Raw genomic sequence first — 19637 nt, 5'->3', positions numbered from 1 at the left:
TGTCACCCTCTGGGCCTCTTTTGGAGGAAGCACACGTGCCCGTTATTATTATTTTAATTCAATTGCCTAGCTAAGATAAAATCGCCAATAGGTGTACTGAGAGAAAAAAGAAGACCAATATAAAAGGACAAATGTAGGATATGAATGTATGCTGCTCCTGATGATACTAAATTGCTCAGGGTTGTTAAAAAGGATTGTAAAGAGCTCCAACAAGACCTCTCCAAATTGGGAGAATGGAAAGTGAATGGAAAATGTAAACAAGTGTAAAGTTTGCCGCTTCATTCTGGCCTCTGTCTTCTCCCTTTCTCTTCCCTTGTGTATGTTGTCTTTGTAAGGCTGACGGCAAGGCCCATCTCTCTCTCTCTCTCTCTCTCTCTCTCTCTCTCTCTCTCTCTCTCTCTCTCTCTCTCGTTAATTGATGTGAGCCATTTTGGGAGGCACTGAGTTACAATCAACAAACTTCTACTCAGAGTAAGCCAGCTGGAATTAATGGACCTACAGTAGCCATGGAGAAAGATGGTATATGAATGTAATAAATAAATAATGTCCATTAATTTCAGTGGGTCTTCTCTGAGCAGAACCAACATCGGACACAACTCAATAACTGCCTGGAAGTGAGATAAAATATATAAGAAAGAAAGAACTCAGGAACCATTTTAAGCTTCACCATTGTAACAAAGCTGGAGGGAAATCTGACTCACCTATCTCAGGAGTTACACCTGCCCATGTCAAACCCAGCTGAAACTGCAAGGCGTTTTACAGCACCTCAAGGATATTTGCTCATTATGAATTCCTCCCTATGAAACATCTTGAAGTGATTTCACAATAAAGAATAGGGTCAAATGAGCAAGAACAATAAAGCATGTATAAAGCAATTACATAGAGAAAAATAATTAAAGCGATTTACACCCAGTACAAATACTGATTGAGATTATTATTATTTAAAAAGCAACCCTCCACTTAGTGACTTGTTAAAAAGGGAAGATTTTCAAGAGGCACTGAAAAGGGAGTAGACAGTGCTTAGCTGATTCTTAACAGGAAGCAGTTCCAAAGTGTAGGTACCACATTGGGAAACAGATATTAGTCATAACATAGAAATGGAAGCATGGGAACGATTATGGAACACAGATTTAAAATTTACAGCATGTTATGGTTTAAGAGAAAATTATATGAAAATGTTATATAGACGGTACCTAACACCTAGTAGATTGGCAAAAATGTATACAGTGGTACCTCGGGTTAAGTACTTAATTCGTTCCGGAGGTCCGTTCTTAACCTGAAACTGTTCTTAACCTGAAGCACCACTTTAGCTAATGGGGCCTCCTGCTGCCGCCGCGCCGCCGGAGCCCGATTTCTGTTCTTATCCTGAAGCAAAGTTCTTAACCTGAAGCACTATTTCTGGGTTAGCGGATTGTGTAACCTGAAGCGTATGTAACCTGAGGTACCACTGTAAATCAAAATTGAATAAGTGTTGGGAATCTAAGGTACCTTTTCCCATATGTATTGGTCTTGCAATAAGGTTAAAGCCTACTGGAAAAGATATATAATTACTTGAAAAAGATGTTTAAGATAACATTCGTAAAGAAGAAGAAGCAGCATTTCACTTGGGAATTATGGGATCAGAACTACCTAAACAGTATAGAAATTTATTTATGTATGCGACCACAGCATCAAGAATGTTATTTGCCCCAAAGTGGAAGGATGAATTGGTCCTGACGAGAGAAGAATGGTTACAGAAACTAATGGAGTATGCAGAAATGGCGAAACTTACCGGAAGAATAAGAAATCAAGATATCAAACTTTTAAGAAAGGAATAGAAATGGTTCATTGAGTATTTACAAATAAACTGTAAATGGATCAAGACATTGGCAGGATTGTTGTAAAAACCTGCAGTTTCAAAAATATATGAAATATATATATGAGAATAGATGAATATAAGAGTAAGTTAATTTGGAGTATGCATGAAAGGATGAAAATAAATGTAAAGAACCACAGAAAGAGGGGGAAGGGAGTCAAAGTTGGAAATGTTAAAATTATGGTTGAATAATTGTTGTAATGTACATAAATGAAAATTGTAAAAAAAAAATTGTAAAAAAGAGTAGGCATCTCCACACTTAAGGCCCAATTTTTACATTGCACAAACCACATCTGATGAGATGGAATCTGCAGGTTTATAAGGATATTTTAGGGGGTGTGTATACACACACACACATATGCACATACACATATATCATCTTAAGGATCTAATATAATCCATACACACAAACACCCACAAATGCATGCACGCAAGGTTTCAAGGGTTGAAATTGCTTGCCATATATTATCTCAGTCATTTTTACAATAACTTTCTTTGATACACCCATCTATTATTATTGTCGCTATTATTATTATTCCTGTGTGCAGATGAGAAGATGGGGAATAGCGAGTTGCCAAAGGTACTAACCAGATGTGATGGAGGCACACCTGTGTGTTAGAATGTGGGCGGGACTGCATGACGGATGGGGAAAAGGTGTGGACTCCTTTCTCTGCCTCTCCTTTCCCATGGAAATAGCTTTCCCCCAGCTTCTGGTTTCAAATCCCAACTAGAAAGAAATCAGCAGGCAGTGGATGGGTTGTCAGAGAAAGATTCCTCCTTTCCACATTAAATTACCCTTCCAGGGACCCCCACGGAGCCCTGTGATAAATAAATTTATTTGCCTTTCTGAATGGGTTCCTCAGAAACCTCTCAAAGCTACTTAACAATAAAAATAAAAACACCAGACAATAAAGACATATATGAAACAAAGCAATGCCACATATAAAAACAATTTCACATCCAATACAGATATATATATATATATGCGCCCCTGCTAACATCCTATATCCTTGTAAATGTGTTTGTGGCAGAGGAGAGTGATTGTTCTTTGTTTTTGTTATACTTTTTATTATGTATTTTGAGCTTGTATTTTTATACTGTGAACAGCCGTGAGATCTACGGATGAAGGGTGGTATACAAATTTAATAAATAAAATAGTAATATTTTAAATGAAATGGGGGATTACCAGCTCATATTCTGAATCCAGGGGCTGCCATCACAGCACCCACAAGTTCTCATCTCCCTAGGTAAAGGGTAAAGGTAAAGGGACCCCTGACCGTTAAATCCAGTCGCGGACAACTCTGGGGTTGCGGCACTCATCTTGCTTTACTGGCCAAGGGAGCCAGCATGCACGGAAAAACCATTTTCCTACTAGGCTTAAAAGAAGCAGTGTGTGTGTGTGTGTGTGTGTGTGTTGCCCACAGCAGTTTCTTCAGCTTGCAAATACACAATGTACCCACAGGACCAAAAAGGTCGACAAGTCTCGTTTAACACCTCCCTAGCTGCGCTATGCATTTTTTAAAAAATTAGTTTTTATTGAAGATTTTCCTGTGTTGCAAATAAAGAAGGGAAAGTACATATAGCACCTCCACTTTCTTTTTCACAGTTTGTTTACATTCAGAATGAGACCCTATTGCCATACACATTGTGCAGTTGGAGTGGGGAGAAGAGGGGGGAGGGGAGGCAGAGAGAGCAATGGGGAGGAATAATTATCTTGCCTTCTACAGTGGTACCTCGGGTTACATACGCTTCAGGTTACATACGCTTCAGGTTACAGACTCCGCTAACCCAGAAATAGTGCTTCAGGTTAAGAACTTTGCTTCAAGACGAGAACAGAAATCGTGCTCTGGCGGTGCGGCAGCAGCAGGAGGCCCCATTAGCTAAAGTGGTGCTTCAGGTGAAGAGCAGTTTCAGGTTAAGTACGGACCTCCGGAACGAATTAAGTACTTAACCTGAGGTACCACTGTATTGCATAGTGTTTGTGACAAAGGGCTTTCCTGACAGCCTCGTTTAAAGCAGTAGCACTCGGTGACATAATGCATGACATTTCCAGCAGCGGGAGGAACCTTCTATTTGCCTAAAGATGAAAATGTTGCAAGTGGTGTGCACTTTTGACCAACGCCTCCCCCCTCTTACAAAAGCCTGTATTATGATACGTATGGTTGCAACATAGGGAAGAAACTTGGGGACAGGGACACACACACACTCAGAGATGAGCCAACATTTGGTAGATGACAACTATGGCAACCTTTGCTATGCTGAAATCCAAAGATCAAAATCAATGTTTGTACCTCACAAAGAGCTTCGTTGTGGGAGGATGTGGAGGTATGTCACAGGTCCCCGTTGTTGACACAGTGATGATTGCATTAACATACTAGGCAGACGATTTCTTTAAGCTTGGCATGGTAGGGACGCGGGTGCCGCTGTGGTCTAAACCACTGAGCCTCTTGGGCTTGCCGATCAGAAGGTCAGCGGTTCGAATCCCTGCAACAGGGTGATCTCCCGTTGCTGTCCCAGCTCCTGCCAACCTAGCAGTTCGAAAGCACACCAGTGCAAGTAGATAAATAGGTACCACTGTGGCGGGAAGGTAAACGGTGTTTCTGTGTTCTTTGGTTTCCGTCACGGTGTTCCATTGCGCCAGAAACGGCTTAGTCCTGCTGGCCACATGACCCAGAAAGTCTGTGGACAAATGCCGGCTCCCTTGGCCTGAAAGTGAGATGAGCACCACAACCCCATAGTCGCCTTTCACTGGACTTAACCATCCGGGGTCCTTTACCTTTTTTACCTTAAACCTGGTGCCTTTTTACCAGACCTCTGGCTCTTCCTACCTGTAATTATTATTGGTTTTCTGAGGAAACAGGGAAATCTGAAGGATTTGGATCTGGCCCAGACTCTTGGCGTGCAGGTCCTATGCAATCAGCTCTGGAATGGGGGAAACAGTCCTTTGCAAGAGGGACTGCCTGGTTCAAGATCAACGGAAGAATCAATGAACCAGAGAAGGGAGATCTGCAGTCTCTGAGTTGGTCCCTTTGCTCTAACTGGCTTCTTAGCCTTCAAGATGGATATGTGAATGTGTTTCTGGCTTCATTTGGGGGGGGGGGGGATCCCTAAAGGGTCATACATAAAACAAAGCTTTCAGTGGACTGGCTCACTTATTGAGATTGAAATGCAGGAACTAAAGTCATTCCAGCCATTTGTTGTAACCTGTCCTCCAAAACGGCAGGAGGAAGCCACCTAAAGATCCCAGCAACCAGCTATTTCAAAATACTGTACTTAGTACAGGCAAACAAATGCCAGCAGCATCCAGAATGAGGAAACAGGACCACAGCAGGGGAAATAACTAACTCTCCCCCTTTCTTGTTCAACTTATTTGCCCCACGGCTGGCATGTAAAAAAACAAGCCATATTCTCACTAACTGAAATTGCACAAAATAATATTGAAGCAGTGACTTGGATCACTTTGCCATTTCTTTTTTTTCTATTTTGTTTTACAAATGTAATCAACTAACAGCCTTATACTCAGCATTCCTCAAGAATTCTAAGAAACCCAATTATATCTGGAGTGCAAAAACTTGCTTCCTTTAACTCCGGAGCCCTTGTGCAAAATTTGGTTACCAGGTGTCCAATTGCATAGCGAACATGTTTCCAAAATTTATAGTAGATAAGCATAAACATTATTAACTATAAATTCAATGGCAATATACATGCTTATTTCATTGTTTAGAAAATGCTACATTCTTTGCCATTTCGTTGGCAAAATTAGATCAATTAGTTTCCCCACCCATTGGCTAGCACTTGTGGGGTGCAGAAATCTCAGTGTGTGATGACATCACACCTTTTGTATGATGGAGACAATCTGGTCCCTTCTAGAGTTTGTTGGACTCGGCTGCAGTTTTGGGTGGGAGCTCCAGCCATCTACTGTGAAGTTTATTTGATAGTCCCTTGATAACTTGGGCATTCAATTCCTATTCAGTTCAATGGGATTTGGGCATGAACTAGTGTCCTCCAGATTAGCCTGTTTTATTTCAAGACCACACTTCCCAGAAAACAGCCTCTGTACATTTCAGCCTGCAAAAAAAGAAATGCTACTTTAAAAAACAAACAAACCCTTTGACTTGGTGTTCATCCTCAGAGGGAACAAAATGTCAACAGGAGGCAGCGTTGATGGTTATAAAGCAGCTGGCAGCCTAAATAAATGATCATCAATGAAGTGTGAAGTATTTGACAAGCAGGGTAGCTGCTAAACTAGTAGAACTGGATCTGCCAGATAATCCAGACTAGGTCCTCTCTGGGTCCATCAGCCATTTTGGCCCTAGAGAAATTATCAGGAAGAAATTGTCTTAAACCAACCTTTCAACACAGTATTTACACAGTAGAGCTCTTGGGTTGTGCTTGAATGGTCCTGAAGCATAAACAGTGATGCAACAAAAACTGTAAGCTCATGTTCATCCATTTGGGGGGGGGGGAGATCCAAAACCTACAGTCAAGCAATATTTGTATTAGGACCAACTGAAGTGCCACAAAGTTAGAGAGCAAAATGTTGAGTTCTCCAGAATTCTTCCTCAGGCTTAAACTGAAAGAGGAAGAAAGAAAATGGCTTGGGAGAAAGTAAAAAAAAGAAAGAAGGACCCGATAAAAAAATCACAGGCTGCCCAAATGACTTATTTATTGTCCTGCTTTGCTTGCAGAGCATTTCTTTGTCTTCCTGTTATTTATTCCTCCCAAAGTTTTCCATGCATTTCCCCATCACTTTCCTAACTGCAAGAAGCCTGTTTCTTTTTTTACGTGCATTTGTAGTACTGTATTAGGGTGACGAAGTGCAAACCTGAATTTTCCTGCTGTGCACTTGAACCCTTCCCCCCAAATACTGATGCTCTGGAGGTGCCCTCCTTACCTGCAGCTTATTTATCTCCTTCTTTTATTATCTTGCACTTCTTCCCATTGGGAGCACAGAGCAGCTGTCAATTATACTCACCATCACAAGCACTAATTTGCACCACTGAAATGCATTTAGAACCAACAGAACTGCACAGGTGAACCAATCAGGGCTGTTCCTTATCCTGTTTACCATCATTGCTGGCAATGGTACTATGGGAGGATGCACTGTTACAGGCAGTTAGGATGAAGAAGTGGGAGCCCATCATCAGCCATTATCATTAGTAATTATCATCATCAAAGTTATTTATGAATCACTTCCTAAATTCAATATGCAATAAAACCATTTATAAAATGTATGCACATATAAAACAATTTAAACCTTTACACCTATATGAAAAAAATAATTAGCTCATATGAATATATTTTAAAATTCTAAACAGCAGGTGTGAGGAAGAACCTTTGGCTCACCAAAAGTTGCTGACAACTCCCATTAGCATGAGCAATGGCCAGAGATGATGGGAGTTGCAGTTCAGCAACATCTGGAGGGCCAATAACTCCCCACCCCAATCTACAAAATAAGAAAGGTTAAGGGCAGATAGCTTCATGGAAACAAAAATGGGAGGGCTTAGCTACTCATTGCAATGGCTATGCTCTATGTTTGCTGTTAGAGGCAGTTTGCCTCTGAGAACCAGTTGCTATGGGCCAAATGTGGCCTCTTTGGCCTCTCCATGCAGCCCACAAGATTCTCCCAAACCTAGGCCAGGCTCTCTCCTCTCAATTAAAAAGATATTAAGTCATGTAAGGGATATTGCTTTCGTATGCAAATTTATGCAGCATTTCACTGACTGATACACCTGCACCTGCCATAAACGAATGACAAGTAGCAGGTTCTTGGATTTTATCATTGCTCAAGTCATTTGACATCTGACAGGAAAGTGAAGCCAAAGTTCACAAAGCAAAACACAAATAGGTGATATGGTGTATGCGCTGCAGTGCAGGTAGCACTAAATTCTTTTAAGCTTCCAAGTGTTCTAAGGTTGAGGGTGATTAAACACTTAGAACAGAGGCAAACATCAATTAGATTGTGTCAGGTGCCAAAGGCCATTTGAGAAATTCACTGTGTGCAAGAAAGTTGTGCCAAGTGGGCATATTAACAGTCCATGCAATTAGCTTATTTTTTTTCAGGCAAGGGAGTTGGTGTCAAAACAGGCAAGTCAGGGATAGGGAACCTCAGCCATCCCTTATTTCCCACCCACTCGCTACTTACTGGCCCTGCTCAGCACCCTCCTTGAAGTCTGACAATGCTTCTCTCTTTCCTGTATGTACAAATTCATATTTGTTGCTCCTCCTACTTTTGCCTCCATCCCTGCCCAAAACTGGCTCAAGACCCTCAGAAGGGAATGTGCCCCTCAAGCCTGAAAAAGTTTATCTAGCCCTGTGGCCATTGAACAGTTGTTTCAATTAAGCACACAACTTAAACACAAGTTTGCTACTGTTATCCCGTCTGTGAAAAGAGGGCTCCCCCACCACTTTTTCTTTCCCAAGTGCTTTAGCAAGCTCTTCCCAAACACACTTGCAAACATCTCTGCAACCTTGAGGACTAGTAAGTATTTTTGCTAACTTTTGGATTATAACAAAAAGAGGCATTAACAAAGCAGTCTACCTTCTATGTACTCATTTTTGCTTTTGCAGGTGACATGTGCAACCCTGCACAGTTCTACTGATAAGGATCCAGGTGAATATAGGAGTGCACTCTCAATCTCCAAACGTGCAATTTACAAGATGTGCTGCTATTTAAAATGATGTGTGTGCGCGTGCGCAGTGGATGGGTCAGTTTCTTGTCTCCTTGACCCTTGTAGGGCATCACAGTGAGGATTGTCAGGACTTCAAAGCACCACACAGGGCTTGCAGAGAGTCCTGAATGGTGCTTCAAAGCGCATCTGATCAGCAGGCTGGCAGACAGCAGCCAACAGCCAGCCTTCCTGCAGGGATTGGCTGTGTGATCAAGTTACCCATAGGCAACTGCCCCAAAGCAAATTCAGCAATATCTCTACCTACCCCTACACCCAGTGGCTTGATGAGGTGTGGTTTGGGGGGGGAAATGGCCTTCTGGACCAAATTGAGTCTCGCAGCATGCCAGATTTGGCCTGCAGTTGCCCACCCATTTTAAACATTCTCTTGTAAAAAAATAGTAAAAAAGTTAAAGGACCCCTGACAGTTAAGTCCAGTCGTGAACGACTCTGGGGTTGCGGCGCTCATCTCGCTTTACTGGCCAAGGGAGCAGATGTTTGTCCGCAGACAGTTTTTCTGGGTCATGTGGCCAGCATGATTAAGCCGCTTCTGGTGAAACCAGAGCAGCGCACGGAAACGTTTACCTTCCCGTTTACCTATTTATCTACTTGCACTTTGACGCACTTTCAAACTGCTAGGTTGGCAGGAGCTGGGATTGAGCAACAGGAGCTCACCCTGTTGCGGGGATTCAACCACTGACCTTCTGATCGGCAAGCCCTAGGCTCAGTGGTTTAGACCACAGCGCCACTATCTCCACCATGTCTCACTTAAGCGAGCGTTACTTATGGCAACGGGCTTGTTAATTTTGGGAACAGATGGAAGTTTGGTGTAACCCATCAAAGTGAGTCATATATTCTTAACACATGCTTCACAGCCACCGGTATTTTGATAAAACATGACTTTAAATTATGCAAATCTAGTAAAGCATCTGGCAAGCTAAATTGTATGAACATGCCAATGCCCGTTGTGGAGGGAAGTATCACTTCCCGGTGTTTACTTATGCAAGCATTTAACAAATAAAAATAAGTTATGATAAAAAATTGCAATGGGAATCCTTTTGTCAAATGTTTTTAATGCCACAGTAGTGTTAACTAGGAAAACGATACAGTCAGACAGTAGTAGTCACAGTTGTGGTCCAGAAACAACACAAAATACTTTGAAGATAACACAATACCAGTGTATTAAAAGGAAACACATCACTCTAGCCCCCTCCCCCCTTCAGCTTTAAGGAATGAAAATCAGCTAGGTAATAATTCTATGGGTGACAAGAAGTTGGAGTGAAAAGGATTGTGTACCACGTTAAAAAACAAACACATACCCAGTCAGGTAAAGCTTTTTAGGACACCTGTTGTTCTTAATACAAGTTTTGAACACAATCACTGGATTTAGAGTTCCAAATTTGGCCTTTAGAACATACCAAGTTCATAGTAGTATTCCATTTAAGCAGCTGAACTTTTAGATACTTAGGGGAAATTCAAGTAACTGCTTCACAGGGTTATTGTGTGACATGCTTGCTAGACTCATTCCATGGAATGGTCCTTCATTAATATGATACGAGCCGTTGATATATTGCACGGGTCATAAAAGCAAGTTAAGTGGCAATTTTCAAGTGAATATTTTCTATCTGTCTTGCAAATGATAAGCCTGGTCCCTAAGCGACCAGAAAGTGATATCCTTATAGTGCTTCTTGCATAACTAGCCAACTTAGTTCTTCTACTTGGCCCCACAGAGACTGCGATACACACCCAATGGATCCTTATGCTTCAGGTCATACTTTGTGACTGGTTTTAATTGTTGTAAGCTGCTTTTGGAAGTTAAGTTTGGTTGAAAAGCAGGTTATTTTAACATAAAATGCAGATAGTACTATTACAGTTTTGTAAAAATGCTAATGCAAGCAAGGAATGTAGATAAACTGTGCTGTGGGATAACCATACCGGTCGACTTTTTTCCATTAATCACGTAACTACTGTATTGGCCTAAAATTGGCCACTTTTTTGCAGTCTCACTCTTACTTCAAAACAAAAGCAATTAAAATGTTACATTGTACATTTTTACACTGCTTTACTCACCAGCTCCCTTAAGACATGCCTCTTCAGGGGAGAGAAGAATCATTCATAGCAAGCTGAGTTCTACAAGGCTAATTTTCTCTACAAATCCGCATGGATTTTATTCTTTTATCTGCAACTTACATGGTTACTGCATAATTTGAAACAGAAGTCACATAGGTGAGAATTTCCCTTATCACAACGATTATATCTGGGAAAGTCTTTCCATATAGTTTTGCTTTTGTTAATTTTCTCCCCATAGTTGTGTACAGCATCTTCCTTCCCCTTCCATAAAATTGAAATGGCTTGCCTAACCCCACTATAGATAGTGGGGGGATGAGGAGGTGGTGTCCCAGAGAGCTCAGCCAGTAGAACATGAGACTCATAATCTCAGGGCTGTGGGTCTGAGCTCCACATTGGGCAAAAAGATTCCCATATTGCTGGGGATTGGACTAGATGACCCTGGTGGCCCCTTCCAACTCCTCAATTCTATAAAACAGATATATTTCTTCTATGAAGATGAATGCCTGTGCTTCCATAACACAACCACTGCATAGCAATACACAATGTCTAAAAATGATGCACAGCAAAAACAAAACATGGGCTGATGCAATTGAACCCATGTGCTCCCATCCAGAAAAACATGCCAAAAACTGTAAAAACCAAAGATGTATCCCAAAGGCAGGAAGCCAACCACAGACGTAAACACACACACACACACACACACACACACACACACACACACACACACAAGTTCCCCATAAGCTTGCAATCACACAATTTATCAACAGATAAATCTTCCTAGAATTGTGTGCCACTGTTTGCAGGACCGAACCCTATAGCAATTTAGCTCTAAAGCTTGAACAAAATGCTTGCCAGTAAGTTGTGTGACGTGCACTAAAAACCCTTAAGGCACCCAAACATGAGTAGATAGTAATTTATTTATATGTGAAAATTGTATCCATCTTTAGAACAACTGCATTTTTTTTTAAAAAAAGACACTCACAAAAACAGTATGATTTTTGTGTGGGGTTGCTGATTATTTTCTTATTAAGGCCATCAGAGAAATATAATAATTTTCATGTAATTAGTGTTTTGTGGCTAATTGCTTTCTAAAACCTCAGTCACTAAATTGAACACTGTTCTATTTGACACAGCGACAATTAACCTTACTGGGAAAAGCAGCACATTCCCAAAATACTTCATTTAGGAAATATATATATATACCTCTTTATTAAAACAAAAATATTGAACTAGGATTTTTGGCACTGTGCTAAACAACTTCAAATAAGGCTCTTGCTCAACACAGAAAAAAAATGGCTTAAAGCATTAGAGTAAGTTCCCTTGCATTGTCTGCACTATTATCTGTGTGCAGTATTCCAACTAAATTATACTCACAGCAGACCTAATGAAATTAAAGAACCTTAGTCATGTTTAGTAATTTCAATGGGTCTACTCTGATTAAAACTGTGTTAAATTTTACCCTATAATATGATTCTCTGACCAATGCAGGGAATCAAAGTACTAACCCAGGCTTGATTGTCTGCGTAGATGATTGTAGAGATCACAGAGGCAAGTGATATAGCAGTCCGTTTAAGTCACAGTGCACCAGTACAGAGCTTGCTCCAAATAACTGGGAAGTGGAACAGTGGTAAGAAAATGACCGCCAGGAAAACATTTGCAGGGAGTACCCCTGAAACCATGGCTGATATATCAGTCATAAGAGGAGCTAATTGCTGAGTATTTGTTAAATTTCAATAACCTGGACCTTTCTTCAAGAACTTGTAAGAAACCATGAAATTTTAGAATGATGGTTAATTGGCAAGTCTGGTCCCCGGTATAAGTTTGTATATGGAGTTTTTAAAAATCTATAGAAGAGATTCCCAAAGGATAAGAAAATCTTAACAATTCTTATCTGTGTTTATTTGTCCTACTGCTAAATACATTTGTTCACACCAGGTGTAAGATGTTTTGCAATGAACCAAAAGTGTGTTAACGAGTTCCAAGTTTCTGTTGTTGACGTTTAAAGATCTAAAACAAAAAGTACTCCCTGCCCCAGTACAGACCAAGTCATGATTTATGATCTTCCGAGCAAAACCTGCTGGTTGCACTGATTGTTACTTGGTGATAACATCCACCCACTTAAAAACGTCTCTTGCAAATTTGTATGTTTACCCAAGTTTTCCTGGACTCTCAATTCAATGTTTATTTTGTTTTGTACACTGCTCAGTTTTATTTGTGGTGCTATTAATATGGAGAACTTCTTTGAAATCAAACCTGCATTTTCATACATGCAAAGTTTGCAAGAGTGTTCTACACTACACATTTACCAGTACAGTAGTCCCTAAACTCATTAAGAAAAAGGCCCCCACAAGGGCTACTTCAGTGCAATCCTATGAATTTCTGCTTAGTAGTGAGTCCCACTTAGTCTCTCTCCAGGCCTAGGATTGCAACCTAAGCCAGCTGCTTAAAGTCTCTTAACTTACAATGAACGGGTATGTAGTAAACAAAACACAATGCTATTACAGTACAAATTAACAAAGCAAAGAGCTGCTGTCATTCACTAAAATAAATATAATAAAATAAGACAACAAATTAAAGCATTTCAGAAACACTGACCTTCGGGAATCTAGCTAAAGTTGAACTTATCCTGGAACCTAGCTAGGAAGGACAAGAGCCCAGACCATTTTAAGGTAGAGGATTTCAACTGATAACATTTGGTGTCCTATGTTTATAAAACACATATAAAATTAGACTTGAAGAGGCTATGATTTAACTCACCCAAATGGATTGTGGTGATATAAAATATATACAAACTGTGCCTTAGCAGCATTTTGTTTCTTTCAGGGGAGCACTAACCAAAAAAGCTGCATGCAAAACCATACTCCCCCCACAAAAAATATATATTATGGCATGCTGTTCACATTAAGGCATAAAGGAATTTGCTGGCAGACTCAGGAAAACACAACATTCCCCACAAACCTGTCTGTTCAACACAATTGCCCTGCTTACACTTTTGCTGGCCAACTCACACATTACCATTTTTAAGTGAACACCTAAAAAATGTACACAGATAAGATTTCTTTAAGCAATATATCCCCCCAAAATGTGAGACTGGCAAAGAGAGGGACATGGAAGTGAATAGCTGCTATTACTGATACTTTACAAAATACTTAATTGATTTTGGAATAAAAAAATGTGCAGGAGATGCTAATGAGATTGCTTGGGCATGTTCATTACCTTGTGCAGCAGCGGTTTCAGAGAATCAACATTAGACCTAACTCAGAAAACATGAGGCAATTACTTCAGTGATGCAAACACTACCATTCTAGACTATCATTAGACATCAATGCGCATCCCATGTTTGGTTGCCATCAGTTCTCTTGTTCCTGTTAAATACATAATAAAAGAACAGAGATGAGGTAACGATGCCGTGATTGCCACATAAAGCCAGTAAGGCAAGGGCGCAGTCTTTCCAAATGGGCAGATCCACAGGCCATGACGAATTCCATCTCGAACATGATGCGAAGTCCAAGAGATAAACAGCATCCAGGGAAGAAAGCACCAGGAATCCTTCAGCTTGAAAAGGTGCATAATAAACTTTAATGTCAAACACACAAGAGGGATCACAGTAGAACAGTGGAGGAATGGTCTTCGTGGGAGAGTCAGGGCAGCCTATGGGAAAGAAAAGCACAGTGTACAGTGGCAGCCAGAATTACAAGGAACAGTATGTGACTCTTGACAGCTAGAATCTTCTTAATTTATCTCCATTTTGAGAGAAATCAACACATAGCCCAGAAAGGACTCCATGATCAGATAATGTATATTTCATGCTTTGTGTGTCCTGTTATTCTATGTGTTGGTGTAATATATTCCATTCCGTTTGTTGCCTTCTCACTGTAAGCCATGGAATGTTTTCCGACCACCAATAGAGACTGGAGTCTAAACTATGTGGATATCTGCCTCTGTTCAGCAAAGCAGTTCTTAAGGTTAAAGGAACTAATGACGCTATGTTGCTTATTATCTTTTAAAAACTATTGCGTTCTTAATTGATGGCAGTTGTAAGCTGCCTTGGGCAACTCATATGAGAGTCGGAAAAATGGAATATAAATGATAAAACTGTTTGAAAATGTATGAGAATAGTTTACTTTTTATGCTACATTTTACTTTTCAGTCATTTGATTAATTCATCCAAACCAAACAAAAACATTCAGATACGGTCTTGAGGATGCTCAAGCACTTAGTGCATGGAACTAATATACATGGCATATTATAGTAAAGGTAAATGTCATAATACAGTAAAAGTAAATGTTATCAGACATTTGTAAGCCATACTGGGAGTGTTTTTCTGCTGAAGAGCAGGAGAAAAATGCTTTAAATAAACAATAAGAGTGAAAACCAATTAAAAATAGAACAATTCTACCATATTAGTTAAGACAAATGCCAGTTGGGGAGGGAAGCAAAATAAAAAGTTTGAAAATAAGAATCCTACATGCACATGGCACATGAACTTCTTGTGAAGTGTGCCACCTACTGGGAAAAGGTATAGAAAAGCAATTTCAATGTGGTCCTCCAATGTATTCTATAAATATTAAACTGGCACACTAAAATGTTATGCTTAATATTTCTGATCTGAAGCAGTTCCAAATTACAGTTACACTAGTTGGACAAAGCTAGAATCACAACCAAACCTCTTTATCCTGGTGGATAATTTACACCTGCATAGTGAATCCATGTCACTGTGGCAAAGCAGTTTAGGAACTTTCACCACTAAGCCCAAGTTTTACAGCCTGTGCAACTTTTTCTGAATGCTGTACAGAAAAGCCCCTGAACCTGACATTTGGAGAGTTTTTAAGTAAACAATTTTTAACTTACTAAATGTGTGGTCTTTCTCTATGCTGGGGGAAGGAGTTTAGAAGGTCAAATCTTAAAGGTCTAACAGCCTATTATTTCCATGCTTTACTTTAATGCATATTTTAAATCTCTGATAGGGTTATCTCACCAAAGAGTATTTTAACCAAACCTGGACCTTGGCATCCAAGGAATTCTCCCTTTATACTATTTTTCCTTACCGCCAACAGTTTCGCCCTAAAATTAAATGCAAAGTATCTCCTAGCTCTGGGCACTAATCAGCATAAAAAGCTATCCAACTCCCACCCCCATCAAATCCCAAACATATAAGAGAAGAGGGATGGCACATCAGGATGGCTTGCACTAAAGTCTGCCCTTCAAACCTGAGCACAACCAAGTAATCAAATGGAAAATTTTAACATGAAATTAACATTAAAAATACCGGTACTTCCAATGGTTTTGGTTCAAATCATGCATATATGGTTTTTTTAAAAAATCCAGGTAATTAAACTGTGGTTTTGCTTACCTGTAATGAAAGAGATCCAGCTAGAACAAAGTGATCCACATCAATGACAGATGAAAGAAAGCCAGCTAATATGACTTCTGTAAAGTCACTTTTCTTCTTGAGTCCTATCACTATTGCCCAAGACCAAAATCCCACAACACCATGCACAGTGTTATCAGAGAGTGCTCGCAGCCAGTCATTCTGCTGAATGACAGAAAACTGCAGAAGTCTATCTGCTACAAAGCAGAAAAACCCCAAACCTAGGCTTGAAATTACAGAAGCTGTGCTGAATGACTGGAGAAGAGCATGGGCCTTTTCAGTCTCAGATGCCATAGCAAGCAACATGTCTCCATGCACAAAATGCCATCAGGATACATTCGGTCCATTGTCTGTTAAATCTTCAGTCATTCTGTAATTATCAGAGAAAGCTTAATGAGAGGACTTATCAGTTACTAAAAATGTGTTTCCTTAAATGAGCAGAAAGATCACAGAACAGCACAGAAATCTAAGAGCCAAATAAGAATCTCTGTAAACACATTTTTCTGGTTCACTGTTCCATACAAAGCTAAATCTGTGCATATTACGTCAACCAGTGTCCTAGTTGAAACCTGCATTTCTTATAGCAATAGCACTCATTTTCATGCACAGTACCTCTCCTCTGCCCTTCTGCTTGCCTACATTTTCAAAGCTCACAGCTAGTATCTGTTCTAGCTATTATTCCATCTCATCTGCCACATCTGCTTTGATATAGGCTTTCTTCATTCTTGCTTCTTCCTTGCACCCTGAAGCCTGCCCTGGGTCCAGAAGAAACACCTCAATGCATTCGGCTGTGTGCTCTTTTTTGTTTTTCATAAAAATATCTTCAAAAAGACAAATATAACTTTGCAGCTCTTGCTGTTCTGAGAAAGGTGAAATCAGTACATGGCGTACCAGGCTAGTTTTGCAGCACTAGCAACAAAGGAAATCATCCTTCACTAAGTTAATAAACATATGTTATAATTAATGTTGCTTGTTAATTAACTAGTGATTTCTAATTAGTTTACTACTTCTTGCCAAACACATTCACTTTGCCCAGTTCTTGTTACAAACAGGGAAGATACTTTCTGAATGTTACATCCAAAGTGTACGACAGTAGTTGTGAAACTGGGTACAGAATTTATTCAAAAGAATACCTGAACACTGGAAGAGAATATGGACAAACTCCATAATCACAGCTCTGTAATGGAGAACTTTTTGGCATGCCCTTTTCTCAGCAACCACGAGAGAGTTCAAGCTGCAGCCGTTATAAAAAGGTAAAGCTGGAGAATGTGGTGGAAGCAAAATAAATTAGTGAGGAACTAGTGTTTCACCAGACCAAGCACTGCAATACCCATAGGAGAGATGTTTGAAGCCCAAGCTGGAAAAACAGCAAGTGATGAACAAAGATCTCTCTACGTACCCATGTTGGTTAGGAAACTAAGTTTCACCTGTGCTTTAACTTTGCAGGCAGTAGCAATAGGGAACAGGAAAGTGCAACTATACAGAGGTTATTATCACAATGTTGCATGCATAAAATCAGGGATGGGCAACACAGGGCCCTCCAGCTACACTGCAACTCCCAGTATTCCTGACCATTGGGCCATATAGGCTGGGGATGAAGGGAACCAGCGTCCAGCAACGTCTGAGAGTAGGCCAAAGGTTGCCCACTCCTGCCCTAAAGCTTACATTAAGAGTGGAAGGAAGGAACTTTCACACTATACATGATAACAAATACAGGCTTGCCACTATGCACACAATTTAGCAAGGGATATGGGCTGGAGAGAAGAGGACAGCCAAATCTGCATTATTCTAAGAAGAGTACTTTATAATACATGACCTAAATATATGTACTGTTGTAACCTTCACATCCATACATCTAAAATGTTGCATGTAAAGTCACCCTTAGTATACATTTTAGCGACTAAGAGATGATCAGAATCATATTTATATATTGTCCAGTTGTCTCATCTTGCAAGATTGGTCTGTTGCACATCAGCCACCTAGTTTGGATCTCTGTTGAGCACTTCAGAACTAACCTGCGTTGACTACCTCACTAGCAATAAACACTGACCCAACCCAAGATCCTGCAACTCCTCTTTCTAGCTCAGGCTTGTAAATAACTACCCACTCATCCAATGCATGCAAGAATCATAAATCAGGCAACAAGGTAGAAAAGTACTACAAAATCTGGCTCTTGCTTTCTTTTATGTTATAATGACTAATATAGGAATGTGAAGGCCAATTATCAGTAATGACTTTATCGCATTCTTTGTAAGGCAATTTGAGCTCCTTTCTACTCCTGCCCCCTACCTTTCTTCTTAAAGGGACTGGATGAACGTTCCAGCTGTGTATGATTTCTGACCTATTTTAATCCTTTAACACAACAAAGCCCAGCTTTGTTCCTGCCCTTGCTTCGACAACACATTCAAAATCCCACCTCCACTTTCTATTGCCTCCATTTCTACCCTTCAGGTCAGCTCAAATCTGGACAGCCCTTTATCCTAGTGCCTATAAATAACCCACCTAACCTTCACTACGGCTGCTTCAAGACTTAGTCTCAGATCTTATACCTTCATGGAGCATACTCAGGCACTTCCTTCCCTCATCTTCTCCCCCATAGCCAGGATTTTAACCTCTCGTAGCCACCCCTGTGAGTCTGAGTCACTCTACTCCCTTCTAATCATCACCCTTTCACCAAATAATAATAAAATAATAATAATAATAATAATAATAATAATAATAATAATAATAATAATAATAGACTTGTATATAGCAGCACACAATGGGGGCTTTGCAGAGAACAAGAGGGCAGGCCTTTGCCCTGAGGGTTGTGTGTGTATATTATATATATATATATATAAAATATTAAATCTCTGATAGGGTTATATATAGTTTCTGCCTGCTGCTTAAGGGAACAGGTACCCAGTGGTGATGGGGAAAGATACCCTTTCCCCAACACCACTGGGTACCTGTTCCCCTAAGCAGCAGGCAGAAACTCAACGGGGGCAGCCGTACCCTCGCATGAAAAAGCAGTCATTTGGGGCTGCGAGGAAAAGAAGAGGATATACGTATATCATTTTATTATTATTTATTGAATTTATATACCGCCCTATACCCGTAGGTCTCAGGGCGGTTCAACAGAGTGTCGATAGCCCGGAATAGCTCAGTTGCTACAGCATGAGACTCTTAATATCTGGGTCGTGGGTTCGAGCCCCACGGTGGGCGAAAGACTCCTGGGCTGGGCTAGATGACCCTCGAGACCCCTTCCAGTTCTGCGGTTCTGCCTGCCCCTGTCGCCTTCCCCGTACTTTCCAAGGGCAGGCGAAGCTCCCCCTGTCGAGCTTCTGCCCACCACGCCGGGGGCCGAAAGCTCTCTCAGGGGGCGCCGCACCGAGTGGCGACGGCGAGGAACCGGCTAGGCGCACCCCGGGAGACCCGCTCCATCCCTTCCCTCCGCCGCCCTCGAGAACTAGCCCCGCTTCCTTCCTCTTCCTCCTCACAGCCAACTCCCGCCGGCCTCCAACCGCCCCCTCAGCGCCGCCCAGCGACCCTCTCGCCCTGCTCACCTCCCTCAGCAGCGCCAGAGGAATGGATGGCTGCGCATGCGCCGCCCCGCCCACCGGCGCCTCGCTCTCTCTCTCGGCATCCTGGGAGAGCGGCGGGAGCACCGCCCACCCACCTTAGCGACAGCGCG

The 19637-nt window shown here is 41.0% G+C and overlaps 1 protein-coding gene across 6 annotated transcripts; it reads right to left on the bottom strand.

The window, feature by feature from the left end:
* Positions 1-9576: 9576 nt before the first annotated feature.
* On the bottom strand, positions 9577-19581 carry TMEM267 (transmembrane protein 267). 6 transcript variants are annotated; one of them, XM_081213233.1, is made up of 4 exons: positions 19510-19565; positions 17098-17223; positions 15947-16334; positions 9577-14244 (listed from the first exon to the last, which is right to left on the bottom strand). In XM_081213233.1, exons 3-4 carry the CDS (start codon positions 16268-16270, stop codon positions 13909-13911), a joined length of 660 nt encoding a protein of 219 aa, XP_081069359.1. In that variant the 5' UTR covers positions 16271-16334; positions 17098-17223; positions 19510-19565; the 3' UTR covers positions 9577-13908. The 6 variants fall into 6 exon arrangements, with proteins under 6 accessions (XP_081069359.1, XP_081069361.1, XP_081069358.1 ...); XM_081213235.1 differs by having other exon boundaries at positions 17098-17198; positions 19510-19527; XM_081213232.1 differs by lacking the exon at positions 19510-19565 and adding an exon at positions 18913-18981.
* Positions 19582-19637: the final 56 nt, after the last annotated feature.

The sequence above is a fragment of the Podarcis bocagei genome, assembly GCF_964188305.1.
Source record: "Podarcis bocagei genome assembly, chromosome: 11".
NCBI classification, from domain to species: domain Eukaryota; kingdom Metazoa; phylum Chordata; class Lepidosauria; order Squamata; family Lacertidae; genus Podarcis; species Podarcis bocagei.
This window is presented reverse-complemented; position numbering and strand designations above follow the sequence as displayed.